The 14,688-nt window shown below is 38.9% G+C and overlaps 1 protein-coding gene across 1 annotated transcript in view; it reads left to right on the top strand.

The window, feature by feature from the left end:
• Window positions 1-14,133, top strand: part of ANKRD27 (ankyrin repeat domain 27) — a 34,384-nt gene extending 20,251 nt beyond the window's left edge. Inside the window, 10 exon segments of the mRNA XM_005152195.3 lie at window positions 2,915-2,959; window positions 4,034-4,156; window positions 4,743-4,940; window positions 5,870-5,989; window positions 6,574-6,735; window positions 7,576-7,684; window positions 10,223-10,304; window positions 10,875-10,947; window positions 12,098-12,275; window positions 12,278-14,133. Of these exon segments, the coding sequence (XP_005152252.2) occupies window positions 2,915-2,959; window positions 4,034-4,156; window positions 4,743-4,940; window positions 5,870-5,989; window positions 6,574-6,735; window positions 7,576-7,684; window positions 10,223-10,304; window positions 10,875-10,947; window positions 12,098-12,275; window positions 12,278-12,372 (1,185 nt within the window). The 3' untranslated portion in view covers window positions 12,373-14,133.
• Window positions 14,134-14,688: the final 555 nt, after the last annotated feature.

The raw sequence follows: 14,688 nt of genomic DNA, 5'->3' as shown, positions 1-14,688 counted from the left end.
CCAAGAGTTAAGACTGTAATTCAAACCAGGGGAAAAGATTACAAGCAGTTTATACCTGAGTTTCTTGGCATTAATGACCTTCTCCTGTAATCCAGCATTAGTTCCTTTCTGTTGTGATGTCTTGTATGTGGCTTGTTTACAACTTAGAAAAGAGAGTAAAGGAACCAGGCGTGTAAATTTGGAACGTCCTCTGTTAGAGCTAAACTCCCTGCACAATTTCAACAACAGGAAAATTGAGCATGCAACTGAACTGCAGTAGATTCATTTAATCTATTTTTACACTTATATTCCATGGAGGAGTGAGAAAGCAAACTGAAAAGATGAGGAAATGCATGTAGCAGACATTTTGCTCTAAGTACTCTTAATAAATTATCTATAAGCTAAATAACAGATGTTGTATGCTTCTCCACTGCTAGGGCCTGAGGCAGTTTTTAGAACTGTAAGGATGTTACTATTTTTGGAAAGAAATTATCAGTTTGTGGGTCACTTGCTAGTACTGTTCAGCATCTTGTATGTGATAAGACTGGCTCCTGGAAATTATCAAGACCTTTACAATCTCCGTTGACATTATCGTATATAATTAGGGGAGACATATGGGGAGCAGAGGCCTCCCTAGTATATATAGTCCATTTTAGATTCAGATGTATACAGATTAGGATTCAGCCCACCTAACTTCAGATGTCTGAAAGACAATTGTCCTGACTTCAGACATCTACTTTACCTCCTTAGTGAAATCAGTACCTCCAGAGATGAATTCATCTCAGACATGCTTAGTTTGACCTGAGTTGCACTTCAGTGTCATTTGGTGACTGCATTTTGTTCTGTAGTTACAAGTTTAAAAGGCTGAGCTAGGTAAGAGGGCTAACTTTTAGGCATTTACAGTTAGCAAAGAGGAATTCTCCTTTGAGTGCCTAGTGTACCACTTCAAGGAGCATTACCTTGTATTGGAAAGTAATAATGAAATAAGACTTAGAAGCTTTCTTGAAAAAAAAAAAGAGATTTAATCTAGCATCTGATCTTTTAGCTGTGGATGCTCTGTCCTATTGCTGAAACCCTGAAGAAACAGATGAGACCAGTAAAACACAACTTCCTTTCATTCTCCTTCCTAGTTTGCTTTGCCACACACTGCTGGCACAGCAAGATAGTAATTTCTAGATGAAGACTTGAAATGTAACTGTAACTGTTGCTCTGTGACATCATCAACTTGCAGGATGTTTCTTAATGTTGAAACAGCTTTATTTACACAGCAGCATCTTTGGTGATTCTAGCACAGTACTAAAATAATTTACTATAGTGCTGAATCAGACTTTAACAAAGCTTATTAGCTGATTCTTCAACAGTCTTGTCCTGTATTCAGCAGCAGCAGTAATTTTTCTCCTTCTCAGTAGCTGGTGCAGTGCTGTGTTTTTGACTTTCAGCCTGGGAACAAAGCTGATCATGCTGATGTTTTTAGTTGTTGCTAAGTAATGATTACTCTGACCAAGGACTTTTTGAGTCTCACGCTCTGCCAGGAAGGAGGGGGAGGCTGGAGGAAGCAGAGACAGGACACCTGACCCAAGCTAGCCAAAGGGGTATTCCATACTACAGCACGTTATGCGCAGTATATAAACTGGGGGCAGTTACCCAGAAGGGCTAGATCGTTGCTGGGGTCGGGCTGGATATCAGTCAGTGGGTTGGGAGCGGTTGTGTTCTCTTCCCTTGTTATTTCCCTTATCATTATTATTATTGGTGGTAGCAGCAGTGGTTTGTGGTATACCTTGGTTACTGGACTGTTCTTATCTCTAACAGTGGAAGTTACATTCTTTCTGTTCAACTCCCCATCCCTCCGGGAGTATGGAGGAGAAGGGGGGGGGGGGGGGGAGCGTGAGCAAGTGGGTGCATGGTTCTGAGTTACCAGCTGGGCTTAAACCACAACAAATCTACAGAGGCCAGACAAGTCTCCCTGCTTATTTGCTGATACCTATCCCATTTCTGTCATGTTAGATCTCAGCTCCTTCATGTGAGAGTAGAGAATCAAAGAAGCAGGGAGACAAGTACATCTCATTCTCCTGCTTTCAAAAGCAGTCAGAGGGATCAGGGGAATGGCATCTATGCATTACAGAGCACCTTCCATCTCTTTTTCCTCCCACTTGCCTCTTTTGCTCCTGCAGAGCTCATAAACAGGAGAATACTTACACCCAGTAGCTGTGCTCAGGCATTATCTGGCCTGAGCATACACATACTTTTTTGGTCTAGTGCTGGTCCACTGGATTAACTCTCCCATTTGAAGTGACCTGGTTTGTGCTAATGCATACCCTTTGATATTTATATCTTTTCAGATTTTAAGAAAGCAGATTTCATACTTACAGTCAAGTTAGATTTGGAAATGTTTGGGTTTTTAACATAGGAATAAACCAGTAATCTGCAGATTGGAAACTATTTGAAAGCATCTTTTTAGTCTTAAACTGTTGTTTCTCAAATAGTAAAATAAAATCTGCATAATTTTTACTTTGGGTAGCACATAGTAGCTCAGGAAGAGTCAAAACAGTACTAGCATCATCAGGGTAGAAATTTGTCTTGACTAGGGATTTTTAGTGTTAGGTTCACAACAGAAATGCATGGTCAGCTGCTGCTGAAGTGGCATAATAACATAGCTTATATGGCTTTGTTTATGTGTGGGGTGCATGTCCTCTATTTAGATAAGTACTGTTTAACTTAGCAAGTTAGATCATCAGATGGCCACAGGCCTTGCATGGCTTGTGTACTTTATAAAGGAAGAAGGTTTTTCCTTTGAAACTTTATCAACAAATATGAAATGAGCAAGCAGTAATGCTACCACAGGAGCTTAGGGAGGTTAGAAAAGGACATAAGTTTTCCTGTGTACAGCTTAATATCAATACTAACAAAGCAAATAAATTGTTTTCTTAATACATAGGTGCAAAAACTCCTGAGAGCGGTTGCTGATGGAGATCTGGAAATGGTGAGTCTTAGGGTGGCTGCTGGATATTACTGAATTCCAATTTATGTCACTGAAATTGAGGAAATTATTTGTCAGTAATAAGTGAAGAATGTTTTGAGTAATACCTTCCCAGAAGATCTGCAGGAGCTGTGAGAGGTCTTGCCTCCACACACAATGATCTTCCTCCTGTCTTGGTTTTTGAGTGCCGTTATGTTAGCCCTTTCCATGCACTTAGGAAAAGGGGACTGTTAAATGTATTGTCCCTTGCATTATGAGACCAATTTAATTCTCACTTTGTCTTGAGTTTCTGAAAGACTTGTCTCACTGAGCATAATACAAACTCAGAATAATACACTAGATAGATGTCAGGTGTAACATTGCCAGATGGTGCTATCATGGAGACTTAATACAGTTGCTGCTGATTCTAAGATGACTTTTGCTTATAGGTGATGAATGAATTTCAAGGTAAAAATGTATTTCTTAAACAGTTTTTTTTTGCTGCATTGAATATAAAATTAACATGCAGTAAGCGCTGCTGTTTACAGATTGCACATGAATGCTCTGAGTCCTAAGACTGTCTACATTGAAGAGCCTCTTTCCTCAAAAATGGGGCATTGTATATTGAAAAAAAAGTGAAACTGTCATGCACCTGGGAATTGACAGATCTGAGAAAAGGCAATGCCCCTGGTTAGTTTTGGATATGGGTTAAATGTCATCACCCTTGCCATGTCTTAAGTTCTGTAAAGCGAAAGATGAGACAAAATTTGCATTGATATGAGCTGGCACAAATCATCTGAACTAAAAGGATTGGGAGAGTTTGAGAATAAGTGAACACTGAAGTTTTGATTAGGTAGCAGGAAGTAATTTCTAATGTATTTTACTGCTCTATATGCTGAAATTTGTAGCTGGTTTGTCAACAATAACATTTGATCTTTTAATTTGGCCTGTGGGCAGTTGATGCCAGGAGATAGCTGTATAGTTTCCCTGAGATATTCACAAGTGTATCTTTGGGAAATCTTACTTGTCTACATATGCAAATTTATGAGGACATGGAACCTTTGGACTTTCGAAAGGAGTACTTGCTTTTTATGCCAGGTACGTTACCTCTTGGAATGGGTGGAAGAAGACTTAGAAGATGAGGATGACGCAGCCAGTACATCAGAACCAGAATTCTGCCATCCGTTATGCCAGTGCTCAAAATGTGGGCCAGTACAAAAGGTTAGAATATTAATTCTGTAAAAAGAATAAATTACGTTCTTGTAATGTAACCTTTAGCTCTAGGGAAGTAGCATTCATATTGCCCTAAACCTCTGTATCTCTGCCTGAAAAGCAAGGGAATATATATTGATCTGAAACAGTTCATCTGTTGTAATGAAATTATTTTCTTTTTAATTGAAGGGTAGAAAATTTTGGATACAGGAAACATTCAAAGAGTTGCTCAATATCTAATGGGGTGAAAAAACTTGGCAGTTTTCTTTCAGAATATGTGGATTGCTGTAATTAAGGTTTGTCCAACTTTGAGTAGATACAATACTCCATATTTGCTTGAATTTCTCTGTATGAAGCTATCATGTCGGAAGAAATGAGATGAAAATAAATCTCATTGTTCTGTTGAAAAATGCTACCCAGCTGCTCTGGTTTGCTAACTCTTTTCCTGAAGGTCTCAAATTATGCTCTGTAGTAGAAGTTCTTGTAATGTCCATTTTCCTCTTTGCTATATACTTAGCAGGTATTTGGCTGCTTTTTAGTCAGCAGAGAGTAGCATAATTAATTTTGTAGTTCTGGTGTCTATTTTCCTCAACAGAAGTTTTCAAAGATCTCCGCTAATGGACTTGAAGTAAATGTTTCCAACAAAGATGGTTTTACACCGTTGCACATGGCTGCACTGCATGGACATTCTGAACTTGTCTCTCTCTTACTGAAACATGGAGCCAGTATCAGTGCCAAGAATGCAAAACAAGCAGTTCCTCTTCATCTAGCCTGCCAGAAGGGTCACTTCCAGGTAACTGAGCCTCTTCACAAATGCAAGTTGTTTAACACTTAACCACCAAGCAAAAGCTATTTTGTGAAATTATCAACATGACTGAAACAGTAACAGTGAAATCTAGCTACTGTTATATGCCAAACATTTTATAAATACTTCGTGTAGCTGGATCTTCCTATGTATTTTCCGTCTGTACCTTCTGTTGAAGGAGGTTGTGTGAAACTTGGTATCTTCAATAGCCATGGTATTAAATATTTTCTGTGTCTTCAACTCATTTAAGTAGATTATAAGCCAAGTGGAACTTTCAGGGTAGAAGACAACCTCATCCCTCCTGTCAAGTCAGGGAGGCATGAGCATTGAAGAAGCAGTACGAGCTAGTGAGGCAAGGATATTAACACAGGAGGGAGAATAAACGAGGGGAAAAACAATGATCTAGGAAGAAGTAGATGCAGACAGACAAATTGAGAGTGTGCAGAAAAGTGGAAAATCAGTGGTTTAAGATGAAGGGGAGACAGAGCACTAGGAAAGGTAGACAAAAACAGGAATACAACTTAATCTTATAGGTTAATGAAGGTTAGTTTGTGGGGTATTTACAGCACAATTCCTTCAAAGTGTGCTGCTGAGTTCTAGTGAGGAAAGGGTGAAAGGACACTTTTGCTGTGGTGTTTTGGTTTTCATGTTTTGTGAAGTTTCTGGTTGTGTATGGTTTTCAAGTATCTCCAGATTTATTTTCTGGCCTTTCAGTTGTGTTTCTTTGTGTTTGCTTTAAAAGTGTGTGGTAGAATGTGAAAATGAGTATGATAGAGATGCTTGTGGTAATTATCTGTTTGCCAAAGATGAGACTTCTCCATCCTTTTTTCTTCCATCTCTTTTCATTCTAGAGGAGAGCTTTCACTGCATGGTTATGGTTGGCTGGTATCTTAAAAGGCTGTTATTTCTGTCAATAGGTGGTAAAGTGTCTGATGGATTATAATGCTGAACAAAATAAAAAGGATATATATGGAAACACTCCTTTAATTTATGCATGCTTGAATGGTCAGTATGAGACTACTGCCTTGTTGTTGCAGGTAAGATCACTGAAAACAGAATGTTCAGAATAATATTTCTCATGTGATACTTATCCAGCACTCAGGAACAGTATTTTTAGTTATGTATTTCTCTGTCACAGCTACTTGGGAAAAAAATAGATTATCTGTTAACCTCACTCCTTTCAATCCCTTCCTTCGTTGTTTTTTATTAGATAAATATTACTCTACTGTTGTACAGTGAGGTTTTTTTTACGGAAACTTTTTTGTGGCAGGTGTTAAGTTTTCTTGTTGATGATTCTTTCACATGGGGGGGTTTGTGGGTTTTGTAATTTCTTTTTTTTTTTTTTTAGTATCTCTTAAACTTGGAATATGTAAACATACCAAAATGAAATGAGCTGATCCATAAAATTGTGGCTATGAGAAAGCAGAAAATAATATGAGGTGGCTTATTGTTGAAGTGTTGATTGCTAGCACATGCTTTCTGGGTTCCTGTACAGCCACAAGGCTTCTGTTGCATTATTCTCATTCATACATTGAAAAGGAAAGGAAACCAGAATAATCATGTGCTGTCTCCATTTTGTGCTATTCTATCTTTATAACTTCAATTCCTTCTTGCTGTCCAGCACGGAGCTTCTGTTAACCTTTCAAATGCCAAAGGAAATACAGCACTGCATGAGGCAGTGATAGGGAAGAATGAAGCCTTGGTAGACTTGCTCCTTCAGAATGGTGCAATGACGCACATCAGGAACGAAAGGAACTGCACCCCTGCAGACTGCGCTGAGCCGGTGAGTGTAGAAAGATCATGTCTGACATTAAATTTCTCTAAAGTTCCATGTGCAGATATAACCGCTTGTCACAACAGTATTTGCCAAGACTTCTGTACTTAATAGTTCTGCATGATAGAATAAGATGCCTGTTCATTGTACAATGTACAATACAATACCTGTGGTACATGAAACCTGTTGTGTTTCTAAAATAAGTTATCCTGGAGAAAAGGGATGAATCTAGAAAGAGTGAAAGCACATATGTGAATGAAAATGACATTAAAATATGTACTGGTAGTGGCAGTGATAGCAGAAGAAATGTTGAGTGTAGGGAAATGTACATCTTAAGCTAATCAGTTACACTGAGAGCAGTCTTCCTTGTTCCACCCACTGTGTTTTGCCCTTCATGACTTTTGATACCTTTCATCCTGTCTTTGATAACTCTGACCTTCCCTTTGTTAACAGAATAATATAATACGTAATACTAAATTATGAAGAATTATTTCACTCTTCTAATGATTTGATGCATGGTCCCTATCTTTGCATGCCTAAATAGCCTCTGAGATGTAGCATAATGGCTGCAAAATTCTGTACTGAATCAATTTTAGTGTGTGTATTATCATCTAAACTGAAATAAGCTTAACCATAAATAATGCAGTTTATAATAACAGGTCAAGACTACAAAATCATCACTCCAGTACAGTGCAGCTTGTCCTTACTCAAAATGATACAATTGAATTTATAATGATTTTTTTTGTGTGCATTACATTCTTTTAAGCAGCAGTTAAGACACTCTTTGTAGATTATAATCCTTTTTCTTTTTCTTTAATAATGGTGAAAATGGAAACTTGTAAAATTAAGAATTCAAATATCATTAAGTTGCTGGAAACAGCACCAAGCTATGTACCTACATCAGCAGAGAGAGAAAAGGAGTGTGAGCAGCATGCTTCTATCAAGATAAGAAAAAAAGGTACATGACATATTTCCACTGGTATGAATAAAAAGGGATTTAGGAATTCATGTGTGACTCCATCAAGTGTTTTGTATAATTGACTTATATAATTAAAAGATAGTCAACTCTTCTGCACATTTGTTACAGGTAGCACCTAAAATACTGTAAATGCAGCATACTTTTATTATATTAATGACATTACTACAAACTGGGTGTCACTTTTTTGTGCATGGGGGGAATTTTATGTACAAAAGCATTTAAAGGTGAAAAAGCATGCCACATTTGGGATGATATTATTAATATATATATGTACAATATATAATTGTAAATTTCAGTGCAAGGTAAACAAAAAAAGAAGTAATTGTCTCTAAAACAGGTTAGGGAGTGACTCTTCTGTTAGTGTCTCTCATACTATGGGACAGAAATAAGAGCTACAAAGGTTAAACTATTAAGCATGGTTAGTTAATTAATAACTTTCAGTAAATGGCAGGATATAATACAGCCTAAGCAGATAAACTGAGACACACGGTACTGTTTGACAGTACATCTGAGCTGATGCAGTAGCTTATTGCCACTTGAAAGAGGTGGTGTTACTCACCATCCATCCTCACCTCTTCCTTTTTGCCCTCACTTTTGGTCTTGCTTATGGGCTGTTTTCCTTAGCTGGCTCAGTTTTTCAGATGAATTTTCAAGGAGGTGCAATTCACTAACCTGAGGCAAGGGGTGTAACAGGTTTCATGCTGAGCTAGACAATGCAGCCTAGCATAGAACCAGCTGCCACCAGAGCTGTGGAAGGATGACAGTGAGGTTGTAGAAGTAAGAATTGGGGAAGATATGCAGGAGCACCTATTTCAGCATCCATGAGTTTCAGTTAGGCTTCTGAAAATAAGTCTTGCCTGCTCCCTGTGAAAGACTGTGAATGCTTCCTCAGTACAAAAGCAAAATTAATCACAGTATGCTGATGCCCAAAATTGATACAGTTCTTTCAAATATTAAAAGAATAGTTCTAAAAGAACAATAGGAGACATGAGTAGGTAATACTGATGCAGAGCTGGCATAGCACCTGTGTTAATTCAGGTCTGTGAAAATCGTGTTGGTTGATGAGAAAATGAAACATGAGCCAGCAGTGTGTGCTCGCAGCTGTCGTGGTTTAAACCAAGTCCCCCAACTCCCGGAGAGTTAGGAAGGAGAATCCAAGGAATGTAGCCCCCACGGATTGAGATAAGAACGGTTTAATAGCTAAGGTGTAACACAGTAATAACGATACAGCCAATAACAAGCGAAAAGAATACAGCACCCCACCAGCTACCAACCCATAACTCACTCCACCCTGCCCGGCCGAGCACCGCGTGCTCCCTCCTCCATTTTTCTCCAGAGCTCCCCCCTTCCAGCTCTCTCTCCCAGTTGCATCCTGGGCATCACATGCTATGGTATGGAATACCTCATTGGCTAGCCTGGGTCAGGTGTCCTGTCTTTCCTTCCTCCCGGCCTCCCCTCCTCCACCTGGCCGGAGCACGTGCCCAGAAAAAGCCCTGAACAAAAACACCCTCAAAACATGCTCACTATCAAGCAACTGTTCCCAGCCCAGAAGTCAAAACACAGCACTGCACCAGCTACAAGAAGGAGAAAAAAAATGACTGCCACGGCTGAACCCATGACAGCAGCCCAGAAAGCCAACCTTATTCTGGGCTGCATCAAAAGAAGCGTGAGTAGCAGGTCGAAGGAGGTGATCCTGCCCCTCTACTCTGCTCTCGTGAGACCTCACTTGGAGCATTGTGTGCAATTCTGGTGTCCTCAACATAAAAAGGCCATGAAACTGTTAGAACAAGTCCAGAGGAGGGCCACAAGATTGATCAGGGGACTGGAGCACCTCCCATATGAAGATAGGCTGAGAAAGTTGGGGCTGTTTAGACTGGAGAAGAGGAGGCTGCATGGAGACCTCATAGCAGCCTTCCAGTATCTGAAAGGAGGCTATGGGGATGCTGGGGATGGACTATTCATTAGGGACTGTAGTGATAGGACAAGGGGTAATGGGTTAAAACTTAAACAGGGGAAGTTTTGATTGGATATAAGGAAGAAATCCTTTACTGTTCGGGTGGTGAGGCACTGGAATGGGTTGCCCAGGGAGGTTGTGAATGCTCCATCCCTGGCAGTGTTCAAGGCCCGGTTGGACAGAGCCTTGGGTGATACGGTTTAGTGTGAGGTGTCCCTGCCCATGGCAGGGGGGTTAGAACTATATGATCTTAAGGTCCTTTCCAACCCTAACTGTTCTATGATTCTAAATTGGAATGAAGGGCCTCAAGGTCCAGAATTATAGTCTCATCAGAAGCATGGCCAGTCATGCTAATGTGATGGAGGATACTTACTCCTGCAACTTAAAATGCTTTAAAATTTCCAAAGATAAATTGTGACTTTGATTCAGCTTATTACTATTACACAGTTTTACTATAAAATTTTAATTCTACTGTCAGTGGAACCACTTTTCTGAACTCTGTTTTTTAATTCTCAAGTGTGACTCCATTGTAATTTTAGCTGCCTGTTCTTTTAAACCCCTAGTGAATTCTAAGCTATGTGAGAAAGCTGATGATCACATAAGCAGACAACTTCAACCGGTCCAGTCAATTAACAGATTTAAGAAGTAAGCACAGCAGCTTCCTCAGAAATGCTTTTTACTGTTTCCCACAAGCAAACAAGAAATAAAATGGTTAAAAAAGCCCAAAAGTGGGTCAGGCATTATTACATATTACATACAACTGATTCGATGGCAGATATTAATTTCCGAGGTGTGCACATTCATATCACCAGGCAGATGTTGTGGTATGACATGCTTATTGGTAATCACCACCATTGAAGTGCTGTGCAGCAGAAGGGAAAAGCTGGCCAGCAGAGGAGTACTGGCAACTATGCTGAAAACTGGTTTTCCACTAATACTTGGTGTACTATGAATTGAGAATTTCAAAGCAGAATGCTTTAAAAATATTATCTTAGTTCTTTACTCAGTGGTTGGGTCTTGCCTATGATGTTTTAAACATTAATGTATATTCTATGATAAAATACAGGAAATACTAGTAGGCTGTCATTCTGAGGTTGTGGTGCCAGCAAGCAGCCTTTGTCTGGGGAGGTAGTGCCACCTTCTGGATTTTCTGTGGCAGAGACTTTGGAAAGAGTTTTTGTGGTTGAATTTAATTTCTTTAAAATATTTTTTTAGAGCAAAACATTTACGGAGAACAATAACAAGAGATAAAAGTGTCCCTAACTTTGACTATGAGTTATTGCATCAGGTAAGTGGAAATACTTGCTTGAATTATTTGTATAACATAGCAAATCTGATTGTTTTGTCTGCTGTTAATATAGGTACGTGTAACAGGAAAGTTTTTTTAGTAGTGGTTGTTGGTGAATCCCAAAAGTTCTGACCTCTTTGCTAACTTACTAATGTTTCATCATTGTTAAAATTTCGTTGATGCTTCTGTAAGACCTCTTAAACATTCTTACTTTTAAACCTTTTAAGCCTCTTACTACACGCTTCATCTCTGTCTTGTTTTTTGTCATGGCTAGAACAATTTAGGTTATACCAAGGCTTGAAAAACTCTACAGCTTCTGAGGGCTGTTGTTAACATTATTTCAGTAAACAGGTATTATAATTAATTTCTTTGGTTCTCATCTTAGAAAATCTATCATGAGCATGCTTGGTTTCTCTTTTGTTTTTTTTTTCTTGGTTATAACTTGCAGAGGGGCCAGTAATCAAGGAGAGCCACTCACTCTGAAAAGGAAAACTCAGAATTAGATGGGGAAATGGAACATAATAGTTGGAATGACCAAAAGGAGTCTTCAAGGGCGGTGGGAGGGTGGGCATACTTCTTCCCTATTCCTCCAGGAGCAGAGGGAAGGGGGGGGGGGGGAGTGAGTGAGCGGCTGTGTGGTTCTGGGTTGCCAGCTGGGCTTAAGCCACGACACCTTTTCTGCCAGGTTCGATCAGGAAGCAGGGGGCTCTTGCCTTTGCCTTCAGCAGTGCCTAGGGGAGCTTGTCTGTATTATTACTTATATTAGTACTTACATGTTTCTTAATGGTAAAAGAAATTGCTGTTAATTTCAAGTATCTTGAAACTTGCATTACATAATGTGCTTAGAAGAGTTAGGATGGTATTGGGACAGAGCAGTGAAAATAAGTTTTGGAAAGCCTTTGTTATCTTTTCACTTGTGGTACTGTTGTGTATAGCCTGGAGCAGGTTTGCCTCTTCTTTTTTTCTCATATGTAGACTGAATATAATTGCTGTCCTGCAAAGTGCACTGTTTTTAATCCTTGGCTGTGCTCTCAGTGTAAAGAATACCATGTAATTAATGTGATAATTGTAGTCAAGAAACACTATATTAATTCTTTGTAATGAAGAAAGCAGGCAATGCTCTTAATGTACCGTTTTCCTGTCCTCACAGTTAGCTATCAAAAGCTTCAATAAAGCCAAGTTAAAATCTGTTGAAACGATGGACCAGAGTGAAGTGAAGATTATTGGCACAGGATGCAGTGGTGAGTTTGTGAAACATGATGATGTGATAGAAGTTCCTCACAGGAGTAAACTAACACACCGGAGACACACTGTTAATATGCTACTTTCAGAAAAAATGTCAGCGATAATAGTTTATCCAGCCCTGGAAATCCAAGTTTTTCACAGTCAAAGGACTGCTGTGATGACTTGCTTTCAGAATATTGACAAGTATGAATTCAGTGTCAAAAGCTGAGGTGGCAATTTCAGTAACCCTTCACTGTACACTCAAGGATCAATTGACACTTGCAAGCCTGCCTTCAAGACAGAATCCAGGATGACTCCTGTGCGGGAGCAGAATGCTCCTAGCACTTTGGAAGACTGAATCCTCTGTTGGATTTATGTTGGAGGTGTAACTAAACAGTTAGATTGTTACTGATCTCAACAAACAGGGATGTACTGAGGTGGAGACAGCAAAATGAGTTTCCTATTCTATTTAGCACTTACTAAAAATTTCTGTGTAACAAGTAAACCCAAATGAAACCCTGTATTGTATTTTTCAGCCCCCATTTTGTTTTTAAAAGTGTTTGAATAATTTTTTGCATTTTCAGCCTTTATCACTACATTGGATAAGTATATACATATATATTTATATATAAAGATATATTGGATAACTAGGTATTTATTGCCAGAGGTAATTGAAATGTATCTATTTTTATTGTATGTTACAAACTGTTATAGTATATATTTCTGTATATCTCAGTAGCTGGGAAAACAACAGTCCATAACATCTGTGGCGCTGTGTTAGAAATTTATACATGCTGTTAATGAGAAGGGGTGTAATCCTTGCTCATTTCTTTGCAATGTGCCCTGTATTGATCTGCAAGATCAAGTTCTTGCACAGGATTCAAGGGAAGAAGCAGAGAGCCCTTGACAAAGCTGAACTCTGGACTTGCTGCTCACAGCCTCATCAAAAAAGGACGCAGAGGCAATTGTGTGTAATGACACATAGAATCATAGAGTGGTTTGGGTTGGAAAGGGCCTTAAGATCATCTAGTTCCACCCCTACTGGTCACCCCCGACCATGTCGCCCCAGGCTCTGTCCAACCTGGCCTTCAACACTGCTAAGGATGGAGCATTTACCACTTCTTAGGGCAACCCATTCCAGTGCCTCACCACCCTCACAGTAAGGAGCTTCTTCCTTATATCTGACCTGAACTTCCCTTGTTTTAAGTTTAAACCCATTTCCCCTTGTCATATTGCTACACACCCTGATGAAGGGTCCCTCTCTGGCATCCTTGTAGGCCCCTTTCAGATATTAGAAAGCAGTTGTGTTTTGGTTCCCTCCTCTCCCTTCCACTAAAGAAAGTCATGCAAAAATGCACAAATATTCATGGTTCTGAACCTGGCAACATCTGTAGATAAAACTGGTTTAGAGCCTGCTCTGGACTGCTCTTTAAAAGGTGGTATTCTAGTTATGAAATGTACTTCTCACATCGGTAAGAATTTGTTAGAATAGGGCAAATACTGTACCATTCCTAGAGGTGATAACTGAAGAATTGAAAGCCCACAACTATGAGATGGCTGCTTAGATCTGAACTTCATTTTCTACTGTTTCAGTTATGGTAGGAGAACATGTAAATAGCACAAGCCAGGTTTCTTAAGTGCAGTATTTTTTATCCTTGACTCATCACATCCTGCTTGCATTTTATTTCAGCAACTATTTTGTATGAATAACTCAATTTCTTTTAACTGTGCTATTAGTAAACTGCCTAGCAAAGTACAAAGCTGGAAGACGTACTGGTGATTTTTTTAAAGTAACTTTTTAATCCAAGAGGTAAATGGGCAATAAGTGCACATGTGGACATTGGAGATATGAGGGTTGTGTGTTTATTTTTCTAATAATTTATGAGCTAATCTGAATTTCTAATGTGCCTTGGATTTGTGCCAAATAATGGAAAGAAAAACTAGTAAAAACTCTTGAAAACACTGTTTTCTATGAGTGCTTTTTTCAAACTATTTAGTCCTTTACGCAGATTTCCGTGCTTTTATTGTTGGCATTTAAAGACTTCACCTTGTTTCTGTATGTAAATTGAAGAGAAACTGTTGGAATTTACTCTCAAGTTCAATATGATCTTCTTCCCCCTTACATTCATAGGTTACTATTACTAGGTTGCGTGCCTTTGGATTTAAGGTTTAACATTTTCATGTAACTTCCTTTTTTAGCTCTACATTCCCATTTAAAAATGTAGGATGGATGTTCAGCTTCAGTACTAGAAGCCAAAACACAAAGAGGAAGAAGAGATGAATTAATCTTTTTTTAATTCTTGTGGCACTAAAAAGATGACCTACAGTACATCACTTATCCTCATCTGTAGCAAAAATAACCTAGGTATTACTTCCAAAGTTTAAAATGCAAGTTGAAATATAATAGATCTGGTTTCCAGACTACATAGTGAGGATTTTGCTTGTGTTTTAAACTATGTTGTATATTTAACTGTATTATTCTTTGTGATAGTATGGATGAGAAAAATCAGTTCATTA

Source organism: Melopsittacus undulatus, chromosome Z, assembly GCF_012275295.1.
Source record: "Melopsittacus undulatus isolate bMelUnd1 chromosome Z, bMelUnd1.mat.Z, whole genome shotgun sequence".
NCBI lineage: Eukaryota > Metazoa > Chordata > Aves > Psittaciformes > Psittaculidae > Melopsittacus > Melopsittacus undulatus.
The sequence above is the reverse complement of the archived record's forward strand: the minus strand, read 5'-3'. Positions and strand labels throughout refer to the sequence as shown.